Genomic DNA, 24,733 nt, shown 5'->3' with positions numbered 1-24,733 from the left:
CATGATGCTATGGAGCTGTACCTGTATTCGTCGTTCTCTTGTATCCCTGCCGCCGCTGTATCTACGTGTTCATTTCGTGTACGCACCAGATTAATTGTTATTGTATCAATGATAACTGCACTGTTAGGCTTGCTCGCGACCTACGTATCCACTGTGAGATGCTCCAAGTATGTCGAGCGAATCCATAAGATACTTACAAATCTCCGTAGTCAAATTCTATAAGTGAGAACGAAGGTACTTAGTTATCCATCAGGGACTTCCGTCGAGATTCTATCTGTAAATACGCAGCCCCCCGAACGTCACCCGGTTAGAGCTTAGCCAACTCCGCACCGTACTTGCGCTGCAAGAAATTGTGCAGATCCTGCGCTGAACACATCGACACAGTGAGCTGTTTGCATACGGAAGCGCAAGCGCGACGCACCCATTTCCGCGGGGATTTCCTGAGCAATAAGATGTCCCGCGTTCCTGAAGATGATGTTCGAGGAGTTCGTGGGGCGTCGCCATGTCAAACGTTCCCTCATCTGAAAAGTGCTGGCAGAGAAAACCACGTCAATCAAGGTTATGTGACCTGAAGGAGAGTGGAGACTGACATGGGAGGGAGCTTGTCCGGGAATAGGAATCGCAGCTCGACGCGCTCGTCCAGTTCGTCCAGGACGTCCCAGACTTCGAATCCGGTGGAGATGTCGTTGAATACAACTGCTTCCTGTGGCGTCCAACTCCGTAAGAGTCATCGGGATCGTGGAGAAATGTATCTGTACCTGGATGCTAGGCATCTTCAGCACCACATCGCCGGTGGCAGGATCGTCGCGCAGTCCGCTCTCGACGTACATGTCGAGCACGGCGGGGTCCCACGCTGCGAAAAATGGAACTGCGGCGAACTTCTCGCGCGCGTCTTGCCTGCAAGGGGCTCAGTGTTGCAAAGTGTGTGTGAGCGGAGATATGGGCCGTACCGAGACGGCCATCTGTCTCTACGCTGAAGGGTACCCAATACGGTATTCGATATTCTCTGAGTCTCTATTTTGAAATCGGAAGGAGAGGGATCAAATATTACGGGATCTATCAGCACAAGAGAAGAGAATAATCGTGGACAGTTGAGGGCAGCCAAAGACCTGTAAGATGATGATCCATCAAACTAAATCCCATAAGATAATGACATGGGTTGCAAATACGCACGTTGTGCACCCGCCGAGTGAATGGCCAACGACGACCATGGTCCTCTCGTCGAACCCATGTACCTTCCGGACGTCAGAGACATGATCCGGCAGGCGCTCAAGGTGAATCGGCAATGCGGAAGGAGATGCGGAGGACGGTAGGTAGCTCAGCATGAACTGCAGTATGTCCCGTGTATTGTCCTGCCAATCGTCTGCTCTCTGATGAATATGCAGTCACGTATCACAAGAGGTTGAGGTTTCGTACACGCCCAGCCAAGATTCTCTCCGTTCACGAGCGCGGAGTCGCCGTGGTTGACTGCCTCCCATGTCCAGATCTCGTCTATGGTGTATGTCGTGCCCGGCACCTGGCCGGCGGCAACCAGGTGCTGGAGTGCAGGCTCCCAAATCTGCAGGGCACGGCAAGTTACAGAAACATTCTCACTGTCTAGAGGATGTCACATACCTCCTTGGGAAACCCGTTTGCGTGCGCGAAGAAGAGAGTAACGCCGTTGCTGTCCGATTTCAGGCCCTTCCTTACGTAGCGATTCACGCAGACCCAGAGGAGTTTCTTGCTGGTTCCCCTCTCGAGCTCGCCCTTACGATACTTCTCTCTGGTCACCAACATTTCCTCTGCGGTTATCTTGGTAGAGGCTTTCCACACTTCCCTGTCCGGCGACCACTTCGGCAGCGTTGGCGGCGGCATATCAGGCGTACTTCTGGGGTACGCTCCCGGTATAAGGTGAGTGGAAAGCACGAATGAGTCGTCCAACAGAGACTTCCGGCTGGGTGAAGGCAGAGAAGGTTTTGGGCCTTGCCATGGCGGGGGCGGGGACAGAGGGAGTAGCGGCCTGGGGTTACATAGACGTTTGTAAGGCGGTATAATCGCCGGTCGTGGAAAAGAGAACGTGCTCATCGGTATGCAGTGGTTATGCAAGTTGTCTGCAGCCAGCTGTAGCGGCATTTATGCAGGTGGGATGGGCCGGTTAATCATGCCCGAAGAATCCGGGGTAGCGCCGCGGACTTTACCCCGCATCCTTTTTATGGCAATTCCCGCCCTGGCATGTGACAAAATACTCACCGCCAACATTCCGGACATAATGAAGTTCGTGCACACCGTTCTTGTCCGCATGGAAAAGATACATGAAGTAGAAGAAGACGAGCCATGAAGCAGGTACTCAGTAAATCTTCAAAAAGCATCAATAGACAGGAGAGTTCCCCCTGTTGTTTGAGGGGAAGTAGTGCAAGCGTGCCATCTACAGGCCTTGTTCTCTACTACACAAGAGCATTCGGAAATGAGAGAAATCATGCGGTAGTGCAGTAATCCTCAGCTAGCTGATCGCAGCCTTCAGAACGTGATCATGCTATCTGGAGCCCTTCGGATCGTTTGTATACTTATTAATTGACTGCCTAGATTTTCTGCCAGAAATAAAAACTTACCCTCTTTGCCTCCGTGATTTGCTCGTCTGTCATATTTTTACAATCCTCAGGCAATCCGTACAAGTCTTGCCACGCCTTGTGACCGTCGTTATATCCCTCTTCACCGGGTAATTTCGTCCACGACACCTCCATCTCTAAATTTTTGTGTTCTTCCCACTTTTTCCAGTAGAGGATAGACTTAGCGAACTCGAGAACAAAATCCTCTCCGATCTGTGCTTTCGTTGACGAACAGTCCTTCATCATGCCAGACAGCGGGATCCATTTGCCCGTCACACTCATGGTGTAAAGCATCTGCGCTTCCCAATCGGTATTTATCCAAGTAACCGAACTGTGCTAATATTAACTTTCTGTATAGTGAAATTTGTTACGAGAATACAAAAGCGCACCATGATACCCTGTCCATGCCGCGCGATGACCAACGTGTTGAAGTTCCGCTGCTGATGAGAGAACTCAAACTTTGCGCGGTTGAGATCCATGAAAGCATTGAGTGCTTCGGGTTTCCAGTTGTATAGCAGAGTCGCGATGGCATCTGCGGCTCGCAAGTTCTTCCTGTCCGTTTCCTCGTCCAACTAGGCACTCGATACAATTAGGTGCGGAGGCGTGTTCGCCGGGAGTTCGGGGCAAGTATTTAAGTACCTCAGCTAAAATATGTGTTAGGAAAAGATGTGACAAGAGAATACTGAGAATTACTGGGGTCATTAATTGGTGCTCGACCGGTGGGCGTGCTTAGTCTCGATTCCAGACGTTATAGCACGGAGGCAGCCAAAACGCGACACAGCGACAACGCGCGAACACGCAGGCACGCAGAGGCGGCAGCAGCGCCGAGCGCGATATTGGCAACTGTTGCCGGATACGGCATCTACTCCGTGGTCACCGGGGTGGAGTGGTGACTCATATACTCAATGTAGTACCGTAGAAGGAAAGTGTTGTGGTTTAACCCGAGTTACACTGGCGGCAAGCTGATGGAAAAGTCTTTCAAAATGGGTGTCAAACAAGCAAGTGACCTGCAGCTTCATTCACTAACCAAAGTCCTTCAGATTGGCCGAATTCATGACCTCGTTCGAGTCAGTTCGACGCCATGAAACGCTTCAGTGGTAAAAGAGAGGATTGGTCAGTCCAAACTATAGGCAAAAATGACCTTGTACTCCTGGAATGCAACATCTACCGCTGGAAGGTCAACAACGAAGGCAAAGCAATCTATACTGATGATTGGAGGCTTTGTCGTACAGCATTCGAGATTCTCACCGTCAACCTCCTCAATATTGGACCTGAAATTGAAACCAAGGTGCGAGTGCCAGAGATCGAGGAGTTTATCTAGTTTGCGGAAAATACCTTGTTACTATCCTATCATCTTCATGACCATGTACAGTATTGTATGCGAATGGACTATGCCAGGCTTACTGCGAATTAGAAACTGGCCGGATGACGCGCTCACTGGAATCGAAACCGGGCATACGGACGCAGCGCCAACTCCCAACAAGTATTCCACATTAAAATGTAGGGGTGTATCGGTGACCGGTCCTATACTGTACGTAGTTCCATGTGACAGCGAAATGAGGGAAGGCCCTCAAATTCGACTTGGGTTGTTCGCGCCGTGACCGATCTCTGACTGGACATTCGTCTCCGTTATTCTTTGCACCCGGACTGGAAGTCGCTTTCGCGAATGTAAGCAGACTGCGAAGTGTACGCGATGCGTGGGTTGTTTGCGCGGTGGCGGCACTGGTTTTGTTCAGTTGTCAATGTCAGAGATGAATTAGGCATTTGAAGTATGCAGTCGGTTCATCTGCACTTAGTTTCTATACTCCCACCACAGGTCGCTGTCGTGAATGTGGCGAGACTGCAAGGTATGCGCGACGCTGCAGTGTATGCAGAACGATACCAGGCGTCTTCGTTAACGTTCCGACGTCGATTTACAATTACAGCAGTGTCTCTACTCAGGTTACGTGTGACAACGAATTGCAGGAATGCCCTCGACATCCCGAATTTGAACGTGACGCTCAATCCTCGGGGACTAAAGATGCACCCTCGTCAGTGAATTAGCACCATCAGATATAGGATACATACCTGGAGGAATGTCAACCTCGTCGTCATTCAAGTACCATGCCACTGCAGGACAAAAAATGTCAAACTGCAAGTGATAAGGTGAGTCAGTAGGTACCCACTATCGCCTGTCATGGTCTTCTCGTTGTGAGTCTGACCATCGCCCAGCCAGTACAGTCGGTTCTTGATGCCATTGACAGGCTCATATGTGTAATCTTCCCAGCGCGGATACTTAATGGCGAGTACTGCATGCAGGGTAGATCCTGCAGGACACAACATAAGGTGAGCAAGCTGGCGGTCGAGCAGATGCAGTGTACGAGCCAGGGTATAAACCAACAACACGCCCATCTTCTTGGCCCAACTTGTACCATGAGCGGCACTTATCGCTATAAACAGTCTTGTCCGATGCTGGTCAGGACAGCAGCGGAAACCACAAGGGTGACATACCTTAGGGAAGTAATGCTACGAGATGTACGACATCAGCAAGATCTCTGCACGGAATCTGCCTTCCAAGTCACCTCGAGATACTCATCGAAGTCTTCCAGAGCTTCTCTCTTGACTTCGATGCTCTTCAGCCATTCTCTCTGCAGTTTCTTCACCACCTCAACTGCATACTCGACCTGACGTTCAATTATCACGAGTAGCGATCCAGCCCCCACGCCTGAATTAGGTCCCAAGGAAAAGAACCAGTTCGGAAATCCGTCAACGCAGACAGCCAAGTATGTCACGGGATGGGGACTCCATTTATCACGAATATCCATGCCGTCTCGTCCGATGATAGGAAATTCGAGTTGAAAGCTCGGGTCATATCCTGAAAAAAGTCAACAGCGGTTGCTCTCGCGAGGCGAAGCACATACCAGTGGCACATATGATGATGTCCAGATCATTGTGTTTACCATCGACGGTCTCGATTCCAGTCGGCGTGATTTGCTTGATGTGCGTCGTGACAAAGTCAACCTGCAAAGACAGGAAGATCAGAACCATGGAGGCACAGAGGTGAAACGACAAAACTTACGTTGTCCTGCGACAAAGCTTCCAGATAGCCAGGACCAGGCGTCAGTCGTCGACAGGCCACCGAGAAGTTCGGGATTACTAGAATAGTGAAATTTAGATGATACAAACGAACGGACAGCAATTTCCCCTTACAATGATCCGCAATCCATGGCTTCTTCACTAATTTCTTTCTCATATTGTCAGCAAAAATGGTGCGGGCGGCCAGCTGACCCTCAGATCCTTTGAGAATCGACGAATGAGTTGACTATGTCTCATCAGTCGAACGGCAATAAACGTGACAGAATGAATTCACGCACGTTGACATCCGACTCGAGTTCATGCCTGAATTGCTTATAATAGACCGGATTCTTGAACGTCTTTTTATCATCTTCACTGAATGTATCTGATAAAGGGGCTCGTCGTTCAGTGGGCTGCACCCATCCTAAATATCTCGGAACGTACAATTTTCTGCAGTCGGGTCCCGCTTCAACAATTCTGCAAACTTTGCTCCGGAACACGATGTCGCGAGCCAAGTCTTGCCACGAACATAGTTTGACAGCTTAGCGACCATCGGTTGGATAGCTGGCACAATCTGAATCGCACTGGAGCCCTATTGGAAGGTCTATGGGTCACAATAAGCACTTGCAGAAAATTCGCGGCGACTCACAACTCCAATTACGCCAACCTTCTTGTCCTTCCAACCCTCCGCTGCTTCTTGCCATGTCTGATTCCCTACCTCAAAGTCCGCACTATGGAACAACTTCCCCTTGAAGTCTTTCAAGCCTTCGATGTCGGGCCAAGTCCACCTACTAAGTATACCAATACCTGTAAACAGGAAGTCGGCCACATCCTCGAACTCCTCGAATTGTTCCTCGTCCGAGTTCGTGCACGGCAGCACGGGTCTGCGAATACGCAGGTACCACTTCCCGCTCGGCTCATCATACTGTGCATGGACGACTTGGTGCCGCAGTTTGATGTAACGCATCAGTTTGTACTTGTCCACGACGCCCTCCAGATAGGAACGGATTTCCGGACCAGCAGCATAGAAACTCGACCAATCCGTCTAATAGACTTCATGACAAACCACTTGATACGGATGTATGCCACACTCACTTTCTCTTCAAAGGTATATTGGTACTTCGGATACATGTCAGCGAACGAGCGAATCACAGCAGCGTGTGCAAACTCACGCAGTGAGCAGGAATGTCGCACGCAAGCCCGCTTCATAATGTCTCATTCTTAACGAGAGAGGAAACACGGTAATAGACGCAGGTGCTTACGGATACTTGTTGCTGAACCACGTCCCACCTATTCCAGCATTCTTGTCGTAGATAGTGAGATCAAGATTCTGGACCCTTTGCGGAAATCTACTCCTCAGAGTCAATATGCAGGTAAATACCCAAGGGCGCGAATGACGATGTACCTTATTCCCGCAGCGATCCCACTGAAGCCCGCACCGATGACCACAACTTTGATAGGTCTGTACTCATCTATCGAGAAAGTTCCTAACTTAAACGTAGGCTCTTCCTGAGATACGTTGGGGATTTGAGGAGAATCTGTAGCACTATCAAAGTCACCCATATTTGCGCAGTGGAGTTCTCTGGGGAGGGCAGGTTGTGAACAGACCCCAGCCTCGTATAAAAGCCACCGGTCCTCGCAACGTCATGTGCGCGGCGTCCGCAAACCACGCAGGAACTCAGTCGGTGTGGGAGGGACAATCATAATCGAAGCTATCCGTGAATCGCATAAGAACGAGGTTGAGACGTCTGATGACCACACCAAGCTACTCACAAGAGTGATTCGGTAGTTTTCATGTACAAATGAAGCAATTGGACACGCTTCTACCGGACTTCCTGTTGATCGCATTGGTTGAGCCGTTACACAAATACTTATTCTTCGCCGTGGCTACGTACTACTGCGTTACTTGCTTTCTCTTCGTTGTGGCTGAGGAGGTGCATCTTACGTACCTGAGCTAGTGTCATAGCGTAGTCGGCTAATATTCCTCGTTTCCTCGTCTGGACGAATTTTGGGATTTTTGAGGCCCTAGGATCATAGTCTTCGTTGCTTGAACATATACGGAAGTGGATGACAGTCGATCCCTATCTGGTATTTTAGGATCCAGACGTTTGGGGAAAATGAGGAAAACGAGTAATAATAATATTACTTAGCTGCGCTATGACATAGCTCAGATACGTAAGATGCCTCCAACGGGCTCCGGAGGTGATCCCATGTCCGGAGATTCACCACAGCTTCGGTGAACGCCTGATCTGTAGCAGGCCGCCTTTGAGGGTCCGGGGGCAATACTATGGGTTACCACCCTGTAAGTCGGCAGTTTTCCCATGTATAGGGAGGATTCGGGTCAAATGTTCTCAGCGGCGGGAATTTGACCTGAGAAGATGCGCACCTACCCTGGATTTTTTCCTTATATGGGGCGTATGAGGGCTGCCGACTCACAGGACACCTGGACCTCACATCTTATCTAGCTAATAAGCCCGGCATACACCCCCGTGATTGCCGGGCTTATACAGTGCTTTGCACATGAAACTGCGTTCTCGATTCTGTAAAAGTTGTTTGTTGTAGCCAAATAGTCACAGCATGTCACACCAAAATTATATTTTTTGAATTCCCTTCGCCAGGATTGCATTGTCCATCATGGCACTGCACATGGGGAGGTAGACCGGCTGTGAAGACTGTGCCCAGGAATGGCTCGAGATGAGCTAGTGTTTGAATTGGACATTTTTATGGTATGTACTAGGGCTATGGGTGCAACAAATAACAACCAAGCACTACAGAAAGACCTGACTTCTTCCACCTTTATACATTGCTCCCAGGTCCATGTGCAGTATGTTGTTTGGTCATGTCCGACCTCAAACAGAGAGGTCCAGAATTGCATAGCTGCATGCAGAGACCGAGGCCCATGATAGTCATGTTTTCAAGATCAACTAAAGATCGGGCAGAGGGTCAGTAGGGATTTCTCTGTTGTTCGACAGCTATAGTCCTCATATACACGAGCTCGGGAACTCTAGGTAAATGTCAGATTCAAATAGTACTGTGAGGTACATTGCCAAAGGGATGCTAGCGGTGAGCGGTTGAGGAGGCAACTTAGTACACTGGCAGTTCGAATAGGTTAGGGTTTGTCACATATTTGGCTGGAACAAACAACTTTTACGAAATCGGGAATGCAGTTTCATGTGCAAAGCACTGTAAGCCTGGATAGCCGTCACAGCTACAGTTGGCAATAGTGTGATCAATAATGTTGGCTTTTCCGAATATAATACAAGTGCTTATCTCGTCGCCACCGCCCACGATCTCCAAGATAACGTCAGCATCGCTGATCACGATGCCACTGGCCCAGACTGGCAGTGCCCTAGCTTCGGCCCTGCCTGGCCGCCTGCCCTTTTCCACGACTCCTTCCCGACGTGCGCCCCTTTATGCTCACCGTCGCTGATAGCGCGTTTGTCTATTTCCCTCCGTTTCTTCGTAGCTTTCTGTTGTTTATTCTTTCTATACCAATAAGTAGTCATATCTATTCTATTGCTATCAGAGAGCGGTCTAAGCTACAGTAATATCTGTGTCTTAGTATTCTCTGTAAGTATCACGTGGTCATGTTGAAATGCAGGGTAAGGCACTTGGCGCTGCATAGGTGCCTAGACGCCCAAACACCGCACCCAGTGTCCATCTGCTCAGTCGACGCTCACAACCCTTGGAGACCATGATCTTCTAGGAGGCAGAATGCCTGCTGCCTCCAGAGCATCGAAGGGATCTTCCCGATCAGTGAGGATCTCAGTGCCTGCACCCGGTGGTTCCTCGGCAGCTGTACCTCGGGCCTCGCGCGTTGTCTCAAAAATCTGGAAGCAGAAGGAGATAACGAGGAGTAGGCTGAAGATGAATGAGGTTGTGGAGATAGCTACTGCAGGTGGGTGTTACTTGGCATGGTCGAAGTTTTTTTTGGTTGACTATTGCACTTAGGATTGAGTGGAGAGTCCCTCCAACTGTTGTCCGAAATCCGGGGGGAGTCTTCCGACCTTCAGGGAGTTGCAGAAGACATCGGAGAACCAGCAATTTTCAAGGGGAATGATTCCATGGACTGGGAGACCCTGCCCGATGATGAAGAAGGATCCTTTGTACATGCAGTGCATGACATTGTATCGAGTCGGTGCGTTGTTATGTCCTTCAACTCATTTTATTACTGCTCACACTGTCTAACAGATGGAAATCATGGTGGTATAAAGATACACGAACATGGCGACAGAGACTCGAGCATCTTCAGGCAAACTGGGTGCCCCTCATGGACGATCTTACCAACACATACTTGGCATGGTGATACCCTCCCTCCGATATCACTTCTACCATGTGCACGACTGTGGTTGAAGATGTTGAAGACTACAGCTTCACTATTGAGGTCATAGACCTAGGCTCCCTTGCGACCTCAACAGTCATTACGCGAACACAGGACAGCCGCTCTGCTGTGCTGGCCATTGCGGCAAGTGGATATCTTGCGATCATACCAGTGACACCATCTCTGGCAATATCCTTCAAGACTCTCGAGCTCTTCCGGTGCTTGTGCCTGCAGAAGGCATCGTTCAGCGTGGAAGCATTTGCAAAGGTCATATGTGATTACTATGCAGTACATCCCTTATCTCTCTCTCATATGTTATTCATTAATGTGAGTGTTCTAGGTGCCATATCGAAGAAGGTATCGCTCTGCATTGAGCAATGCCTTCGATATCTACCTGACCATGCAGCGTATGATTGAGAAGCGGGTTCAATCTGCTCTTGGCCACAATACACCCAACTGGCGGGTGCTTAATGCATGCCCTGCATGCTGCTACAGTGTGAGTCTTCTGTTCCTATAGCATGCTTTGTACTGACACTTGTTGTAAGCTCGAGGGAGAACCGGAGCTCAAGATCGGCTGTATGTATTGTTTTGATGGCAACAATTCCCTCAAGTGACTGGCGAAGGTTGATGAACGTAAGATTGGCAATGTCCGCACATTCAACGATAGCGACTATTACTTGTCGCAGGAGTTTGTAGACAGGTTTGCTGATGAAGTGAAGTCTCAGCGCCATCAGACTGCGCAAGAAGTGGAACCGCAAATCCTACCTCAGGTGGATGAAGGCAATGCTTACGACTTTGAAGGTGACCTGACAGACACTGCACATTGCAATCCGGCCATCACCCACTGCACTCGAAATTGGAAATCAGCCGCTGCAGAGGAGAAGAAGAAGATGAAACCGGTATTTTTGCGAGTGCATGCCATCATGGGCTTATCTTGTGGCTGGCGGACATGGTTCAGAGTGGTGAGCTGTATGTACTTTTCTTTTCTTTGATTGCTGTACCCCAAGCACACTCGCTAATCATTTCCCAGAGCTAAATACCCACTTGCGATGGTGGTGAAGGTGCTCGAGCTTCTCGGGCCACACTCTATGGGTGGTTACGACATTGGGTGCACTTTCATCAGTACTATTCATAAGAGCTCCCTCGGCGCCGACTTCCATCACCTCCAGTGTTGCATGTGCGTGAACGCTTTCCATGGCTACAGTCACAACCACGCCTGCCAGACACAAAACCATCCAAATGTGATTGAAGGCATGGGCATCGAAGATCTTGAGATGATGGAACACATCCTCAGCTCCTCCAATCAGCTTGCCTCGATTATCCGATATGCGAGCCGGTATCATAGGCAGATGTTTATTGACATGTTCTTCAAGCAATGGGATGATGATCACTATGCAAGTCTTGGCAACTTCTTGTACAACAATTATCGACAGGCCCTTGACATCATCAACAATGACTCCGCCACTCTCACAGAAGCCCTCGCATCGCTCAACATTCAATGCACAGATCTTGAGAAGTGGCAACAGGAGGAAGCGGAGTACTTTGCAATGTTAGGCAAAGAAGATGAATGGGACGTACATGCAGTTGCATACGTTCAGCTTCTCCAGGAGCTGCATAAGCTCGAGTAAGCAAATCATTGTCTGTGATGGTGATTAACTGACATTTTTTGTAGTGTACACCATGCCAACACCACATCCCATTTCTTGATGATCACACCAACTGACTATAAATTCATGCCACCACCCTCGCGCTCATCCACGAATCAAATCTATGACCACGAGCTGTCCCAGACTTGCAAACTCGAGACTCAGCGGCGCCATCTTGCTGAACGGCATCAGCAAGTTTTGCACGAGGTTATTGCCATGGAAGTTAGCATGGGCATCTCAGACCAGTGGGTTAGGATGTCGCCCCAGTATATTGAGACGATGTGCTACATCCAGACCAGAGAATACTGTCGTGCTCTTGATGAGCTACAACGTCTCGTGGTGCAGCACCTTTTCGAACTGCACAACCTGAACCTCACGCAAACAGGTAATTTCAGCCTGTCTGAAGTTATCATAATCTGAGGTTTCATCATAGCATACCGCGTCCGCATGCACATGGTGAAGTCCCTGCAAACCCGATGCAAGGTGATCCGAAATGCGGTTAATGAGTAAAATGTGCTTACAATGAAGATGGATCCACCACGTCTGACTCTTGACTAGAGCAAGGTCTTGCACTACAGCTTTCTGGAGGAGCTACTCCGTGACACGCGCAACGATATATGCAAGAAGCCATAGGCTCGCCCGATTGTACGAGAAGCAATGAAGCAGGCTCGGCGCATTGCACGCGCTCGTGAAGAACTCGACTGTCTGAACATTGAAGTTTGCCGGTTCCATACTGCGATACATGATGAAAACTGCGCCTTCGAGGTAGTCCTACTGCAACTCGAGTATACCGGCAACCCATTGTATGGTGCTGTTGACAACTTCTGCCTTCGTCACCATCATATCAATGTTCATCTCCTTGCTCGCATTCGCCAGATCTACAGTCTCGAGGGCTTCACTGGTGAAGCTGCCATTGGTGTTCGTACAGGGACCACGCCTTCCACCGCTACTGAGGCCTCCAATAAACCTTCATTGGAGGATGTGTCACTTGCACATGAGCTTGAGGAGGTCACCCTCGATGATCGTGAGGGCTTGGATGATCTTGGGGAAGATGATGAGTTGGCTGGTGATATTGGTGGCATCGTTGACTACGTAGCAAATCTCCCACTTCATGCATTGTCGTAGTGTGTATTTTGGAATTGAGACATTGTTATCGTGCATGAAACACTCCATTAACCATTCCGAAAGAGCTACTGAAAATATATATATTCTTATGTTTTCTTCCTGTTGTGCAAACAGATTGTAGTCAGGAATCTAAGGGAGATGGCTGTGACTCATAGTTGAAAACACCGAGAGCAAGGACTGGATCGCGCGCGCACTTGATCATGCACTCCAAGTTGCATCAATTATTTCAGCCACTAATACAACTCGTGCGAGTGCAACTCATCCTCTGCCATACTCCTTCTGCACCGTCTTTGTCGTATTAATGTGGGCGACAAATGACGACCCTGGAGCTTGGTTCGTTGTTCTAGGTGGTAAAAATCCTGGTGTCAAAGATGCCGAGTGAGTCTGAGATATTTTGGACGGTACCGATGGTGCGACTCACAATATGTAGGCCTTTCATGGTCGGGAGCAAGTACACGTTCCCGCTCCCAATCAGCGTGAAGTGTGATACGTGCAACCAAGCAGATGATGTCAACCGATTCAATGAATTGCTCAAGCCTCTCAAGAAGCTCAATCCTGATTCATGCACCATGCTCAACTTAATGGCCAATAGCCCATTGATGGCGGAGATCTTACCTGACATCGACGAATATTACTGTGTGGTTCATGGCAGCTCCAGTGGGATATATCTGCACTAGTAAGTTCGAGCGAAATCTGTAAGCAATCACTTACGGAGGGCTTGTAGTTCCGATATAGTACCACAAATCCAAGGTGTAGTTAAACCGATATTCTGGAAACTAGACAGTTTCACGAGAGCACTGGCATATATGGTGACGAAGGACACAAGTGAGAAGAATGCGAAAAGCGGTGGATCTTGGGACATACATGATATCTGTGATCCGGGTGAGTGGTAGTATTGCCGATATTTGTGTCGGTCCATACTGATAGGGGGAATACATACATAGACCCTCAAGTTGCTGTACTTGCTGATACATTTCAGAATCTCACGACAAGGCACTGTAAGTATTCTTTGTCAGACTTCGTGTAATGTGACAGCAGGTCTCACGTTCATTGACAGGCAATGCCTCGGCATCTGACCGTTCATCTATACCTGTGCAGCTGCCACAGTCACCACATACTCCGGTTCGCACTGGTGCACCGGCCAGCATTTCTACATCCTCACAACATCAGGAAAACCCAACTTTTCCTTAAAAGGGCACTTAAATAACTTAAATGGACTTATGGTCCTTATTTAAGGACATAAGGACAAAAAGGGCCTAAGGCATATTCTCTGAGTGTCTGAAATTCGACTTATTTGAACACTTATGGCCTTAAATAAGGGTTGTCAGACCCAAAAGTCTAAATAAGTCTGTAAGAGAAAGTGGGGTTTTTCTGATGAACCTGCTTCTGTTTCATGGTCATCTCGCACTCAGGGACGCGCTGGAGTGGCATCTACCACTGCATCTACCCCTTCACGCCTTGCGACATCTTTATCACACGGCAACAATAACCACCAGGCTCTGTATCAAGACGCATCGGTGCATGACGATAGTCAATTCTCCACCCAATCTACAGAGTTACCACTGCACAATTTGGCACTTTCTCCACCACCGGTGCATATCTACCAGTCTCTATGTGACCTGTCAGGGATCCAACGGATGCTTCTCCAGCTGTACAATGAATCCAGCGCAGTGCCTATCCCTTCCGTTGGAGCATTAGGTGATGCATTCCTTCAGGCTTCTGGCTACACTGTTGAAGCACGGTTGCGGATCTGCCATGCATACTGCATGAGTCACAACCGTGATGATTTCATCATGTGATTGGCTCCTGAGGGTGCTGCAGTTTTGGAATTGAAGTTCATGTGGTTGATCATGCAATCATCAGATGACTGGGCAGAGGTTGAAATTGATTAACATGCTGGTTATGCTTCACTTGCAGCACAGGCTCTAGTATTCTTCAATCCTCAGTTCTATGTTCTGGAAATATTGACCAATAGAATCACATCACATGCTTTTGTTGAAGTGGTATTGAGTTCTGTGGGTCCACTGTCACCTGCCACGTCAAGCCCCACATGGCGAAAAAGAAGACCTCTCATCATGATTTCAGTCCGCAGCACCTGCTCTCCAAGGCTCACAAGAAGATCACGGCCTTAGCACGTTCACCCTGACATTATCGCACCAAACATAAGGGCATCAAGCGGACACCTGCAGAGAGGGCTACCCAAGCCAAGACACGCAAGGAGTGATGCGAGACTGTGAGTCAGGCTCTCGCAGCTGCTCAGACGTGACTTCGAGAGGACGCAAAGAAACTGTATATACAACTCGGTGGCCACGATGTCAATTGGTATCTCCGTCAAATCATTCAGGAAGCACGCAGTTCCAAGTCCAAAAGGGCTCCAAACCATTGGAATGTGTACCTCAGTGCGACACTGACAGAGTTAAATAAAGGTGAGTGACCGCTTGTATCTCTTAGTCAACATGATACTGAAAGAGTTTTGTAATGAATAGCACTACCAGAAGGTCAACTGCACTACAAGTCAAATAATATGCCGCCATCTGTCAAGGAGAAGTGGGATGCTATGTCTCATGATGAACGGATTGTACTCACAGATCTGCTGCTGAAGAAGCTGGAAGAACAACGTGCGATGCAAGTCCTTTCTGTTCAAAATGTCTCGATCAATGCATTCCACGATGTTCGCAGCAACCTTACGAGCATTCAGGACCAGGTGAGTTTCTCGCTGTACTCAAGGAATAGCCTCTGAGTTTTATTTTTAGATTGAGGCCTTACATGTGCGCACTGGGACGGAGGTTCTCATGGTCACCATTAGATCTAGCAATGACCATTTCAATTGGCTGCATGTCTTCTTCACGAGCAACTGCCTTTCCGACTTTTTCGCTGTCGTTCTAAACATGCAACTCACCGATATTGCCATGCAGATGGAATCATACTGTCTTAGCAGTATACAAGGTGCGAAATCTGATGACACCTTATGGGAGCTATGAGCTTATTGCATTACCAGGCCTGATTAACAACTCTCACGATCAGATGATGGAACTCAAGTCGCACATCACCAAATTGATCAACGACCAGTTTCGTAAGTTGTATCTTTCAGCACTACATCTCCATTTTCAACTAACATTTGCTGTTACAGGTGAAGTCACAGACGGCGGTGCTACCAGACTGTACTACACCAATTTCGACAAGAAGATAATGGAGAAATATGGAGTTGTTATCGAAGGCTGGCCACTCACGAAGTTTTGTTCACCGAGTGATGTCAGGTCTCGCTCTGAAATTGAGATTCTTTGCCGTGCATGGGAATCTGGGGAGACGCAGTTCCACAAGCTTTCCCACAAGGAGTATGAGGCATGGAGTGACGCGCAATTTCAGACAGCTCTTGACATTCACCGCAACGGGGAGGAGCATGCTGATGATGACACCAACAATGAGACCGGTCTCATTACCATCTCCCCGCCCCTCTCTGTGAATGTCGGGTATCAGACTTTGACTTATTGCTCCCAAATCAATAGCATCACTCTCGGGCAACTGTCGGGTCACAACCGTGTCATGGCACTTAGAGTGGTTGGGCATGAGTGAGGTCTATTTTAGCTAGATAAGATGTGAGGGCCAGGTGTCACAGGATCTGCCGAGTGAGTGGTAACCCATACGTAGTAACCCGCTAAGTACTCGCTGCTGATGCAATAACGCCCGCCACTGACAAGGATTCCCACGCCCTATCTCTCCCTCGGCGGCAGTCTACTTATAGTGGTAGGGTCGCGAAAAGAAAGAAAATTAATTAAAATTAATTCGCCGGGGCGGAGAGATTAGTAGACTGTACATATACCAGAACTCGGAATGTCAACGACCAAGCACCATACACAGCGCATGTCCGTGTGCTTCAGGCCTAACCTGCAATTTGACCCAACCGTGACAAAGTTGACTGTCGCCGGTCGCGCACCCTGCGCTCGCCGTTTTCTCGCCTCACGACTATTCACTGTGGCATCTCCTCGAACGCCGTCTGAGATCCTCTACTGGCCGAAGGTCCTGGCTCATTGTCTTGCACCTACGAAATTGAAGGTAAGCCAACCACCAAGTGTACACTGATCGGATACTCACTTGATTCAAGTTTCGTGCTGCATTCTCCGCAATGAGGATGGAGCAGTACGTAACACCCCAACGGCCTTTGCATTCAGGACTCCCGCAGTGCTTACAGTGTCGCACCCATTTGGCAGTCCCCTTGGAGTCCCTTGCATGTTTCGGCGGCCTGGTGTCTGCCGTGAGATCGTCAACAGCCATGGCAGGTCTTTTCATGCCACAGTTTGATGATTCGTTGTTCAGATGTGCGCTACCGGTGGCTGCGGCATCGTTGCTGTAGCGATACTGGAGCGCGCTTTGGAAAATTTGATGCTCGGCCAGCAATTTGCCCACCGTCCACCGGTTGATCTCCACATCGGCTGCGAAATGGCTCGGAGCTGTCGAATTGAGCACATCGCCAAGTGTTTGTGGTGTTGCTGTTGGTATCAATGGCGCTATCGCGTGCTGACGAGGCTGAAGGAGCAAGCGGATTCGTTGGCAGGCCTCATTCAGTGTCACCGAATTGTTCTCGTTGCAGTGGTTACTCCAAGTCTTGTAGTATGACTTCAGGTGCTCCGGAAGCTAGTGAGGCTCAGTGATGATTTAGAACATTAGTAGTTGCAAGCACACACCTTCTAAAATTTCGCTTTGCCATCTGCATGACCGGACCATTCTGCAGCAAATTTGACCCAATCCGGCTGTCCTGGAGTCTGGAATAGAGGTGAGGAATCTACAAAAAGGCGGAATAAATCGCGCTCTTCTCGTGTATGCAGTGGAAGTACAGCGATGCGAGTACCTTGGCGCTCGCTCAAATATAGATGTCGGGGCCGCTGCTCCTTCGCAAATAGAGGGCTGGGAGAATCCATGTTGAGGCGAACATTGACAGCTGCATCGAAACACATGATTCCAAAGACCTCATCTGTGCTCGCATAATCACCTCCATTCACTCAGCCTCCTCGCAAGCCTCGTGCATCCTTATCAAACACATCATCAACCAGTAACAGGTCGAGGAGATGCACAACTCAGTTCTTCAAAGGAACATCAAAGTGTCCGAGATATTCTTGGCCGGAGCGATTCAATGTGCCAACCTGCAATGAAGGAGACTCAAAATGTAGCATGATGGCAACAAATTATTCCACGTGTGCTTACCTGCATATTATGCGAGACGGCATAGTTGAGAAGTGAATTGACTGCATGCCGTGGGGAAATATTGAAGGAGGAGAATCGTCGGATAAGATTCTGATGTACACCGCCTTCGACATCATTCGTACCATGGCAACAACGATATAAGACAAGCCCACGCTTGTCAATGCCAACTTTGTAGTACAGCTGGACATTCAGTGGATCAGAGTAGTAGCCGAGATGAATGTTCTCGAGGACATTCTTCACAACTTCCCATGCCTTCTCATTGAACAAAGGCTGGCCTGTCATGGAGTCCTTTAGAGGGCCATATGTTTTGATGACTGCGGTAACACGGTGCAGCAAAATCTCAGGAGGCGGCACATAGCGTCTCATCCGTTGCAGTACCCATTGTGGCTGCAACAGAACTTTTGAGTTGTATGATATTCCCAGGTCCCGCAGAACTGCCTCGACTGCGGCCTTATCCTTGAGATCCGGGATGAACATAGCTGCACTGAGTGCTCGTGCAAATGGCCGCCGCAATCCATGGTGCTGCGAGATTGGAAATTGATCATGTAAATGCCATATGTCACCAAGCACACGTGAGCGAATGGCTTCTCGATTCGGAGAGTCAAGATCTTCAAATTGAAGTAGAAGTTCGCATAGAGTTGCTTCGGCCTTCGGATCGCGCAATGATTCTGCAACCGTCTGGCTGCCAGTGTCACTCGAGTTCTCCTCTTCTGGATCTGTGAGAAGGCCGGTCTCCAGAACAGGTTCAGGGACATATGCTGTCATCTCTTGCACTGAGAACACATGCTCTGATGAGATAAAATGTGAACCTGACTGTTGTGATGCCCCGGGTAAGTCAGATCCCAGCACTTGACCTTCCGGATGAGTTTCACCCCATGGATGCTCGAGAATGTGCTGCTCTAAAGGAGAAGTGCAAAGATGCTTGGCATATGCAACAATCGAAAAGGGAGGTGTCCCCATGGTGGAAATAGCGGTTGCTTTGTGTGACGGGCACAGATAGGCCGGATGGAGATAGCCAGGAACGTGAATGTTAGAAATGGTAACAATGACCCGACTGTTAGTAACAGTCACTCCGTGCAGATTGGTTGGTCGATGGTCCAGTGCTACAATGCCTGATGCAACCAGTGTCCCATCTGTCGAGTGAAGTGTGACAGCTGTTCCGCCCAGTGACTCTGCAGTAACAGGTTGCGAGATAGCCATGCCATTCAGATGGTGAAAGATCTCCCAGGTGGCGAAAACATCAAGAGCAGCATAATTGACAAATTCCTGCGATAATTCAGAATCACTCCAATGAGTGCTGACTCGAATCATGGGGTCTTTGATCAAGGCACACCGCAAAATTGAGGCAGATAAATCAACAAGGCTCGTGTTCTTGCGCTTCGCAGCATTTCGCTCGACGGCCATTGTACCAAGTTCAATCTGACCGCTGAACTCAGCATCTTTTGCGATAAATCCACAGTCGGCCTGTAGCTTCTTGAAATCGGCAGAGATATTGACACCGACTTTCTTGTATGCAGGCGAGCACAAAAATGTAAGAAGGGAGTGTGGCAACTGCAACTGACCATTCTGGAGGAAAGGCAGTGTCTACAGTAATCAGGTAAGTCACCAAGAGATCAGAAATGTACTAGAATAAATTCCATACCTTAATCAAATATATACAGTCATGATATGCAATCTGGATAATGGCGACAGGTCCACGTATGCCGGTGGATAAATCAACAGGCCATTCCATATCCAACGCAGCAGTAACAGAGCTAGTGGTGGTTCGGTGATTCATGATAGTGTTCAAGCGCACATTAATTTGATGAGCGGTCGACAGATGGACAATTGACCAATGATCAGGAATAGTGAGTGGTTTGAGTTTAGAGTACTCCGGAACAGGTGTCAGTCCCTCCAACAGCGATGGGAATGCTTGTTCCAACTCCCGTTTGTCAGCATGAACATTGTCGGTGTAAATACACACTGTCAGTGTATGCCCAAATTGCACCAGTGACTTGGGAATTGTTGCAAGGATTGGCATGATCTGATCGTGTGCCTTTGTCGGAGTCAGAGTCATAGCACGTATCTCGCCATACTCATTCACAGTTGAATGAAGAGCACTAAACACAGATGTACCATTGATCCGCGCCATGCGCTTTGTAACCTGTAGATGTACTGAATCAATACTTATCTCAGAGACTTGAGAACATAGAAAGGCTCACTTTGAAACTGTGATCAACTGAGAGCACACGTGCAGACAGCATAGCAATACACTGCTGCATCTCCGGGGCCCAGAATTCAATGAGAGTGTCGTAGAATTGGCGGAAATAATCTGCCTTCGGAACAAAACCTGCATATCCATTCCGATCTCCGAAGGCACTAAAGGGAGTACACTTTGTGAAGAACATGCCCAGGTTCCCATCCTTGCGATCCTTGATCATCTCCAGGTATTGAAGATGCAGCTGATCATATCGGCGATAATGGAGTGACTGAATTGTTTTTGTGAATGTCTCTGCACCCATTCCGGAGCGAAATGAGTCACATAACAATGATACGAGCCTGTCGGTGAGCCCGCTATGGAAAGTGAGTCGGAAAGTGAATTGCACCGCCAGAGCCTTAGGAAGTATATCCAGAATCGCTGGACTCCAACTGCGATAGGTCCGTCCACAGTGAGGCTGATTACCACATTGATAGCAGTATCCAATGATATATTCACAATGATCAATGTCAACAACACGACGTGGCTTATCCACCCAGCCATGCTTCTGCAAGAAGACCGTCTTGCCATCACGAGAGAGTCGTCCAGCCTTATGGCAGGCTGGGCACGGTATGCGATCCCCAAGAAGACAGTGTGGTAGCCAGATGAAGAAGACAGGCTGGTAGAACACAGCAGGATCTATCTGAAAAGAAGAGCTTGCCAGCAGATAGGGATTGGAGACCGTCTCATAGAAGGACCGTTGCATATAGCAATCTGGTCGGCCACTGATAGTGCGACTGAGAGCGGTTTTGTCGATTTCCTTGGTGAGCTTTTCTCGTACGATATTGTACTCATTGGCAAGCCATAAAGGCATGCTTGAACGCAACTGGGCTCTCTGTCTTCCTTCGCCATCCAATGGCTCCCCTGATTCAATTCCGTTATCATCATCTCCGATAGGATGAAATTCCTCGTCCATCTCATCTCCTTCAGTCTGTTCCATGTCATTAATGCCGGATGATTCGAACTGGCCTGCAGAGAGGTCGGAGCCATGAGGGTTGTTGACAATGTCTGCATACAATGATGTCAGGTCTTCAATGGACCCAGCTCACAATCAATACACACCACTCATATCGTAAGGCGGCAGCTGTACACCTGGTCGATTTTCGGAAGCTCGGCCTGCAACTGTAGTGATTCAGTCAATAGCATGTCAAAGAATAAAATGCACATGGACTGACCCCAACGTGTATCAGACAACTGCACCAATGCTCCGGCAACTTGGACGGATGGTGACTCTGTCAACATCGGCAGCTCAGTTTGCATCGGCAGCCCTGTCCGCGGTGGCGGCTCAGTTCGCATCAGTGCATTCTCCACTGGGGCATTTGAAATTCCCATGCATGGTGAGGATGTGTCTTCCTCTAGGCTAACTGCGAGGGAATATATGAGAACGTTAGAAATGTTCTAAGACCGGAGCAACCTACCGATGTCATGTGTCATCTGCTGGCTCTGCTCATCCTCGGATGTCAGACCGGAGGCTCGATGTTGAGTAGCGGGCACAGTGCTCGAAGGAGTGGCTGTTTTGCGAGTATTACAGACAGCTGTGAGAAGGGTCAGACCCCAAATGAATCAAGGCAAAACGGCTGGTAGGACACCGGACTCACCATCGTCCAGAGGCAGCGATCCAGTCGTCTGAGATGTGGCTTTTCAAAGCCGCGCAGACATCAGAATAGGCATGCTGCATACAGCAGTATGCGGCAACTTACTTGACATCTCCAGTTGCTTGCGCTGGAGCAGGCTTTGGGTGTCATCTTGAGGCTCTGCAGACATCTGACGTGCAGCTATTCAAGCGCGCACTCATCAGATTAACTTAGCGGCACATACCACTCGGACTTACTTGACGTTCCCGGTGTGCTGCGCTGGCGCGGTGCTTGGCTGTCTTTCCGCGGTCGACCAACGTTCTTCGCACCGGGCTTGTTCTTCGAGCCTTTGGGACGTCCGCGTTTCTTCAGTTGGGTACCATTGGGATGCATAATGATGTAACTTAGGTGGCTTAGCGTAATAATACGATAGGTTGTCGAATCGGCGAATTGAGAACGAGAGTGAGGGCGGGCAGAGGCGCGTCGTTAGCGCCAGCGTGACGCGAGCAAGAGCAAGTTGGGGGTGACCGCGTCTCCTGTCTGAGGCCCGGCCGTATGGAGGTCATTTGGTTACGGTTCATTTAAGGACAGATGCCGTAATGCCGACGCGTGGCTCTCACGTGGATTGCCCAGGAGACCTCAGTCACCCTCTATGTGCGCTTGTATTTTTCCTTAGCACCTGCAATTCGTGCCGCACGTCGTGCTCACCGTGCGTCGGCTCGAGCTATCGTCACCGACGACGAGCTCTGCTACATAATATATGCCAAAATTCTCACTGCTCCCCGACATATGACTACAACAACTTTTCTGCAATTTGCTAGTCTGTCCTGGCGCACGTCTGCGCCCGATCCCGCGTCCAGCCTGAGTGCATGAGCTCGGCACTGGCCCATTGACAAGTACTCCGGGCTGTTTCGCGGCTGTACTCAGGCCCATGTTGGACAGGCTGCATAGGATGTTGTCTTTGGAGCATCCTATTTTTTTTTCCAACCTGAAGGGCAAGCTGCTGTCCTCATCACCGGCTGCACATAAGTACATCACATACCACATCATATCTCGCCCACTCACCACATCTGGCACAGCGGAGGCATCGGGCAGGCAACTGCATGCACCTTTGCCCGCTCCGGCTGCTCAGTAGCAGTGCACTACCAGGCGGCATCCTCGCACGCCAAGGCAGATACGCTCATCTCCGACCTCAAGGCCATTGCCAGCTCCGACCTGCAGTTCGCCATCTTCCACACAGACCTGTCAAACTACGATGAGGTGCGCCGCCTCCATGCTGAGGTTGTGCAGCAGATCGGGCATCCGGACATCCTCTTCGCAAACCACGGCATCGCGGGGCCTAAGATTGGCCCGCTGGGCAATATCAATGACGTGCCCATGGAGGTGTTCGAAGAGATGTGGCGGATGAACACCGGCATGAGCTACATGCTTGCGCAGCTCTGTGTGCCACACATGGAAGCGCAGAAATATGAACATGCCATTTTCATGTCGAGGTGCGCTCTGCGTGCCCCTTTGCCCGAAATTCATGGTAATTCATGTTTATCATAATCAGTATCGCTGCAGGTAATTCTCTGCATCGGGCACTCGTCCGACGCTGCAGATCTTTCCACCATCTACCAGGTAACAGTGGACTCATCGAACCCCACTACACATCATTCAAAGCCGCCCTGCATGGCCTGGTCCACTGGCTCTCCCTGTGGTATGCCAAGGACGGAATCAAATCCAGTGCTATTGTGCCCGCACTCATCGAGGATACCGCCACAATGGCGAACCTGATGCCTGAGATGCGGAGCAAGATCCCCATCGGGCAACTTGGGAAGCCCGACAAGATGGCCTGCAGGACATGCTGCAGTCACCCTCTTCCCCACTCGTACTCGCGCCGATGCCCACGCACATGAAGAGCAGCAGTCAGAAGCTGGGGCAGGACTCACGTGGCGGGTCATGCAAGCATATCAGCATGCAGTCCCTGGTGCCGACGAGCCGGCGGACAAGCCAGCAGCAGGTGCGGGAGCGCGAGAGGGAGCGGGAACGCGAGGGAGAATGCGATGTGGGGCTTAGCCTGCACCCATATGTGATGGCGCCGAGCCCGGGTGGGTACCACGCAATGGCGTAAGGGCGTTCGTCACCGGTGCCACTGAACACTGGTGCGCCGCTGGTGAACGGGAATGGCACGGAGGCACCGAACACAAATACGTCCGAGCCCTTTATGTATGCGCAGACACCGCGGGCAAGGGCACGGACTCACGCGAGGACACAATATTGGCGGGGGCAAACCGCATGGAGCCGAACGGCTTTGGCGTGGGGGCGCGCGGGATGAGCATGTACGACCGCAAGCAGATGATGAGGGTTGGGGAGCAGGAGACAAATACTTCTTGCAATGTATAATGGTAGTAGTGGAAATGAAAATATTTGCAAGAATTTTGGCATATATACTATGTAGTGGAGCTCGTCGTCAGCGATGATGAGCTCGAGCCGACGCACGGCGAGCACGACGTGCGGCAAGAATTGCTAAAGAAAAAATACTAGTGCACGTAAGGGGTGACTGAGGTCTCCTGGATAATCCACGTGAGGGCCACGTGTCGGCATCACGGCATCTGTCCTTAAACGAACCGTAACCAAACGACCTCCATACGGCCGCGCCGCTAGGTTAGGTTTTTCGAACACCGCTAGGACCTAACTACCCTACCACTATAGGGAGACTGCCCCCTCGGCAAGCTCCACCCCTCGCTCCCGCCGCTTCCCACGCCTCCCAATCGCCATGCTTCAAGCCTTGCTCATCGTTGCTAACAATGAGCTCGAGTATCTCCTTATTCCCGACTCATTTTGCTTCGCTTTTTTGGTATACTCCTTATGCATCTATGTAGAGTCTTTCTGTGTAGTTATTTCGCTTAGACTCTGACTGTGGAAGGATGTGCTGGCAAAACAGACCACCGTTTAACTGATGTAATTGACTTCCCTTTTCGGGAGACATGTGCTGTATTATGTAACACAAT

General features: G+C 49.6%; 14 protein-coding genes across 14 annotated transcripts; 9 read left to right on the top strand and 5 right to left on the bottom strand.

Annotated features, from left to right (window-relative positions):
• Positions 1-307: 307 nt before the first annotated feature.
• On the bottom strand, positions 308-1,854 carry SCP_0410400 (alpha/beta-hydrolase; the record flags this gene model as incomplete). Its single annotated transcript, XM_027757767.1, has 8 exons — positions 308-366; positions 422-531; positions 591-703; positions 759-897; positions 951-1,109; positions 1,174-1,363; positions 1,417-1,558; positions 1,615-1,854. The coding sequence occupies 8 exons, from the start codon at positions 1,852-1,854 to the stop codon at positions 308-310; spliced, it is 1,152 nt and encodes a 383-aa protein (XP_027613568.1).
• Positions 1,855-2,512: 658 nt separating this feature from the next.
• SCP_0410390 (hypothetical protein) lies at positions 2,513-2,991 on the bottom strand (the record flags this gene model as incomplete). The annotated part of the gene is made up of 3 exons (XM_027757766.1): positions 2,513-2,524; positions 2,589-2,916; positions 2,975-2,991. The coding sequence occupies 3 exons, from the start codon at positions 2,989-2,991 to the stop codon at positions 2,513-2,515; spliced, it is 357 nt and encodes a 118-aa protein (XP_027613567.1).
• Positions 2,992-3,666: 675 nt separating this feature from the next.
• SCP_0410380 (hypothetical protein) lies at positions 3,667-3,906 on the top strand (the record flags this gene model as incomplete). Its single annotated transcript, XM_027757765.1, has 1 exon — positions 3,667-3,906. One exon carries the CDS (start codon positions 3,667-3,669, stop codon positions 3,904-3,906), a length of 240 nt encoding a protein of 79 aa, XP_027613566.1.
• A 679-nt stretch (positions 3,907-4,585) lies between these two features.
• On the bottom strand, positions 4,586-7,202 carry SCP_0410370 (Putative sterigmatocystin biosynthesis monooxygenase; the record flags this gene model as incomplete). The annotated part of the gene is made up of 16 exons (XM_027757764.1): positions 4,586-4,599; positions 4,653-4,694; positions 4,751-4,891; positions 4,950-5,025; positions 5,076-5,090; positions 5,147-5,439; positions 5,486-5,585; positions 5,644-5,720; positions 5,775-5,886; positions 5,939-6,024; positions 6,084-6,231; positions 6,289-6,684; positions 6,735-6,758; positions 6,812-6,842; positions 6,902-6,988; positions 7,045-7,202. The coding sequence occupies 16 exons, from the start codon at positions 7,200-7,202 to the stop codon at positions 4,586-4,588; spliced, it is 1,800 nt and encodes a 599-aa protein (XP_027613565.1).
• Positions 7,203-9,353: 2,151 nt separating this feature from the next.
• Positions 9,354-9,945, top strand: SCP_0410360 (hypothetical protein; the record flags this gene model as incomplete). The annotated part of the gene is made up of 3 exons (XM_027757763.1): positions 9,354-9,537; positions 9,591-9,777; positions 9,831-9,945. The coding sequence occupies 3 exons, from the start codon at positions 9,354-9,356 to the stop codon at positions 9,943-9,945; spliced, it is 486 nt and encodes a 161-aa protein (XP_027613564.1).
• Positions 9,946-9,972: 27 nt separating this feature from the next.
• On the top strand, positions 9,973-10,574 carry SCP_0410350 (hypothetical protein; the record flags this gene model as incomplete). The annotated part of the gene is made up of 3 exons (XM_027757762.1): positions 9,973-10,248; positions 10,301-10,456; positions 10,506-10,574. 3 exons carry the CDS (start codon positions 9,973-9,975, stop codon positions 10,572-10,574), a joined length of 501 nt encoding a protein of 166 aa, XP_027613563.1.
• Positions 10,575-10,909: 335 nt separating this feature from the next.
• Positions 10,910-12,026, top strand: SCP_0410340 (hypothetical protein; the record flags this gene model as incomplete). The annotated part of the gene is made up of 3 exons (XM_027757761.1): positions 10,910-10,929; positions 10,991-11,584; positions 11,633-12,026. The coding sequence occupies 3 exons, from the start codon at positions 10,910-10,912 to the stop codon at positions 12,024-12,026; spliced, it is 1,008 nt and encodes a 335-aa protein (XP_027613562.1).
• Positions 12,027-12,263: 237 nt separating this feature from the next.
• On the top strand, positions 12,264-12,731 carry SCP_0410330 (hypothetical protein; the record flags this gene model as incomplete). Its single annotated transcript, XM_027757760.1, has 1 exon — positions 12,264-12,731. One exon carries the CDS (start codon positions 12,264-12,266, stop codon positions 12,729-12,731), a length of 468 nt encoding a protein of 155 aa, XP_027613561.1.
• A 301-nt stretch (positions 12,732-13,032) lies between these two features.
• Positions 13,033-13,408, top strand: SCP_0410320 (hypothetical protein; the record flags this gene model as incomplete). The annotated part of the gene is made up of 2 exons (XM_027757759.1): positions 13,033-13,109; positions 13,162-13,408. 2 exons carry the CDS (start codon positions 13,033-13,035, stop codon positions 13,406-13,408), a joined length of 324 nt encoding a protein of 107 aa, XP_027613560.1.
• A 1,847-nt stretch (positions 13,409-15,255) lies between these two features.
• Positions 15,256-16,304, top strand: SCP_0410310 (hypothetical protein; the record flags this gene model as incomplete). The annotated part of the gene is made up of 4 exons (XM_027757758.1): positions 15,256-15,435; positions 15,485-15,677; positions 15,730-15,804; positions 15,862-16,304. 4 exons carry the CDS (start codon positions 15,256-15,258, stop codon positions 16,302-16,304), a joined length of 891 nt encoding a protein of 296 aa, XP_027613559.1.
• Positions 16,305-16,698: 394 nt separating this feature from the next.
• On the bottom strand, positions 16,699-17,003 carry SCP_0410300 (hypothetical protein; the record flags this gene model as incomplete). The annotated part of the gene is made up of 2 exons (XM_027757757.1): positions 16,699-16,770; positions 16,824-17,003. The coding sequence occupies 2 exons, from the start codon at positions 17,001-17,003 to the stop codon at positions 16,699-16,701; spliced, it is 252 nt and encodes an 83-aa protein (XP_027613558.1).
• An 800-nt stretch (positions 17,004-17,803) lies between these two features.
• On the bottom strand, positions 17,804-22,133 carry SCP_0410290 (hypothetical protein; the record flags this gene model as incomplete). Its single annotated transcript, XM_027757756.1, has 10 exons — positions 17,804-17,869; positions 17,931-19,514; positions 19,573-20,073; positions 20,132-21,174; positions 21,229-21,282; positions 21,342-21,530; positions 21,585-21,701; positions 21,765-21,803; positions 21,867-21,941; positions 21,998-22,133. The coding sequence occupies 10 exons, from the start codon at positions 22,131-22,133 to the stop codon at positions 17,804-17,806; spliced, it is 3,804 nt and encodes a 1,267-aa protein (XP_027613557.1).
• A 538-nt stretch (positions 22,134-22,671) lies between these two features.
• SCP_0410280 (Hydroxynaphthalene reductase arp2) lies at positions 22,672-23,638 on the top strand (the record flags this gene model as incomplete). The annotated part of the gene is made up of 4 exons (XM_027757755.1): positions 22,672-22,769; positions 22,820-23,233; positions 23,293-23,303; positions 23,361-23,638. 4 exons carry the CDS (start codon positions 22,672-22,674, stop codon positions 23,636-23,638), a joined length of 801 nt encoding a protein of 266 aa, XP_027613556.1.
• Positions 23,639-23,697: 59 nt separating this feature from the next.
• On the top strand, positions 23,698-24,125 carry SCP_0410270 (hypothetical protein; the record flags this gene model as incomplete). Its single annotated transcript, XM_027757754.1, has 2 exons — positions 23,698-23,830; positions 23,959-24,125. The coding sequence occupies 2 exons, from the start codon at positions 23,698-23,700 to the stop codon at positions 24,123-24,125; spliced, it is 300 nt and encodes a 99-aa protein (XP_027613555.1).
• Between the last annotated feature and the right edge of the window lie 608 nt (positions 24,126-24,733).

Source organism: Sparassis crispa (genome assembly GCF_003851025.1).
Source record: "Sparassis crispa DNA, contig_000003F, whole genome shotgun sequence".
NCBI lineage: Eukaryota > Fungi > Basidiomycota > Agaricomycetes > Polyporales > Sparassidaceae > Sparassis > Sparassis crispa.
This window is presented reverse-complemented; position numbering and strand designations above follow the sequence as displayed.